At 61.1% G+C, this 2,661-nt stretch overlaps 1 protein-coding gene across 1 annotated transcript in view; it reads left to right on the plus strand.

Annotated features, from left to right (window-relative positions):
- The window catches only part of CRB2 (crumbs cell polarity complex component 2), a 21,321-nt gene that overhangs the window by 12,170 nt on the left and 6,490 nt on the right, over window positions 1-2,661 (plus strand). Inside the window, exons 7-8 of the mRNA XM_007450244.1 lie at window positions 1,360-2,232; window positions 2,322-2,649. Of these exons, the coding sequence (XP_007450306.1) occupies window positions 1,360-2,232; window positions 2,322-2,649 (1,201 nt within the window). The remainder of the gene's footprint in view (window positions 1-1,359; window positions 2,233-2,321; window positions 2,650-2,661) is intronic.

Raw genomic sequence — 2,661 nt, forward strand, 5'->3', positions numbered from 1 at the left:
TTCCTGAGCCAGCTCTGAAGGAGGCGGCTGGCCAGGCGGGGAGCTCTGCTCCCCAGCCTTGGTGCCTGCTCACCACTCTCAAACTGTCTGTGGGGAAATGCAATGGGGCTGCGGGCTCTGCGGACCTTCCTGGGGGTGTTGTGGCTCTTGGCAGGTATGCAGGGCTGGGGCCTTGGGCAAGGGGAGGTGGGACTGGCTGTGGGCAGGGGGAGGTGGGACTGGCCATCCCCAGAAGGAGGCGGTGCTGTTTGTGGGCTGACTGGGGCCAGGATTCAAATCCTGGCGGCTTCTCTGGGCTTGGGTTCCCCTGGCTGGGTTACATGGGCAGGGCTGGCCTCAGTAGTCTTGTGGAGGCTCTGGCTGAGCAGGGGTTGGGCTGTAGCCGCTTGACTCACGCTGGGGCCAGAGCACCTGGCATGGGAGCCCCTGGAGGGGAGGGTGACCTCACAGCCAGTGCCAGGGCCCTAGGGCAGAGAGACAGGGGTGGGGGGGTTAGAACCAGGGGCTACTCGAGTGCCACAGATGCATACATCCATCCCCACTCCCTCCTCCATTTCATCTCTCTGTCCACAAAGGCCATGCCAAGTCCTTTGCTGGGCACCAATGACATATCCAGGAGATCTCAGCTGAGTAAACAGACATTTTCAATACTGGGTTCTGGGGAGCTGTGCCTGGGAGTGGGCAAGGAGTTGGGAGTGACACAGCAGCTTGGAGTTGGGAGTCAGAGAAAGCCTTCTAGGGTACTGGCCATTTGAATTTGGGCTTTGCTGGATGAGTCGGAGTTTGAAAGGCAGGATTAGGGAGAAGGAGGCATTCCAGAGAGAGCAGTGTGAGCAAAGCCCCAGAGGCAGGACTTCCCGGGAAACGTTTGGAGGAACAGGCAGCTCAAGGTTTGCAGGGAGCAGGGTTGAGATATGAACTCCTGGTAGGACCCAGACCAGGAGGAATCTCGAATGCCAGGGTGAGTGATCGGACCTTAAGTAGCAGAGGAACTTGGCCAGGTGATGCTTTAGAAAGAGATCTCTGGCTACTTGTAGAGATGGATGATGGAGGCTGGTGAACTAGAGGACACTAGACTATGGCCTAGAGAGCTAGTGAGGCAGGGGAGGTGAGGTGGGAGGAAAGAGGGCATTGGAGAGTATTTAGGGGATTGAATCGACTCACAAGATATGGTAAAGGAAGGAGTACCTTGGATTCCAGCCTCTGGGGACTTCAGGGGACCTGGAGAAATCCTTTGGAAATTGGGAATGGGTTTGGTTGATAGATACTGAGGTCCCCGTCCCAAGAGGCAGCTAAGCTCTGGGTCAAGACTGTGCTTCTGGCCTTGGGTGCTGAGCCTTGGCCCGGTCTCTCCTGAAGGCCTGACATGTCAGGAAGATGTGGACGAATGCCTGTCGGAGCCCTGCCTCCATGGCGGGACCTGCGAAGACACCGTGGCGGGCTACATCTGTTGGTGCCCAGAGGCCTGGGGTGGACGTGACTGTTCCGTGCAGCTCACTGGCTGCCAAGGCCACACTTGTCCGCTGGCTGCCACCTGCATCCCCACCTTCCAGTCAGGGGTCCACAGTTATGCTTGCCGCTGCCCACCTGGTACCCATGGACCTTTCTGTGGCCAGAATACCACCTTCTCCGTTGTGGCTGGGAACCCTGTGCGGGCTTCGGTGCCAGCTGGTGGCTCCCCGAGTCTGGCACTGAGGTTTCGTACTACGATACCTGCTGGTGCTTTGGCCACTCGCTCTGATACTCAGGGCAGCTTGGAGCTGGCACTGGTGGAGACCACGCTTCAGGCCACACTCTGGAGCCATGGCAACAATGTGTGCATCCTGAGGCTGCTGGACCTGCCCCTAAACGACGGCCACTGGCACCGAGTGGAGGTGATGCTCCGCCTTGGGGTCCTGGAGATGCGGCTCTGGCACGAGGGCTGCCCTGCCCACCTCTGTGTGGCCTCCAGTCCTGTGGCCCCGCCTCCTATGGCTTCCCCGGCCCCGACGCCTGCTGGGTTCTGCTCCACGCAGCTGGGTGGTGTGGCCTTTACGGGCTGCCTCCAGGACGTGCACGTGGACCAGCACCTCCTGCTGCCTGAGGATCTTGGCGAGAATGTCCTCCTGGGCTGCGGGCGCCAGGAGCAGTGTCAGCCTCCGCCTTGTGCCCACGCAGGGGTCTGCGTGGACCTGTGGACTCACTTCCGTTGTGACTGCCCCCGGCCCTATAGCGGTCCCACATGTGCTGATGGTGAGGAACGAGCCAGGTGGGCCCCAGGGCAGGGTCTGTGCCTGCCCCCAGCCCACAGTCCTCATGCCCGGCACCCTCTCTCCCTGCAGAGGTTCCTGCTGCCACCTTTGGCTTGGGGGGCACCCTGAGCTCTGCCTCCTTCCTGCTCGACCAGCTGCCAGGCCCCAACCTCACCATGTCCTTCCTCCTCCGCACCCGGGAACGTGCTGGCCTTCTGCTCCAACTTGCCAACGATTCAGTAGCTGGCCTGACAGTGTTCCTGCGTGAGGGCCAGATCCGGGCTGAGGTGCTGGGCAGTCCTGCCCTGGTGCTTCCCGGGCGCTGGGATGATGGGCTCCGCCACCTGGTGACGCTCAGCTTTGGGCCTGATCAGCTGCAGGGCTTGGGGCAGCAGGTGCACGTGGGCGGGAGGCTCCTTCCTTCTGAAGG

Source organism: Lipotes vexillifer, unplaced genomic scaffold (assembly GCF_000442215.2).
Source record: "Lipotes vexillifer unplaced genomic scaffold, Lipotes_vexillifer_v1.1 scaffold890, whole genome shotgun sequence".
Taxonomy (NCBI): Eukaryota; Metazoa; Chordata; class Mammalia; order Artiodactyla; family Lipotidae; genus Lipotes; species Lipotes vexillifer.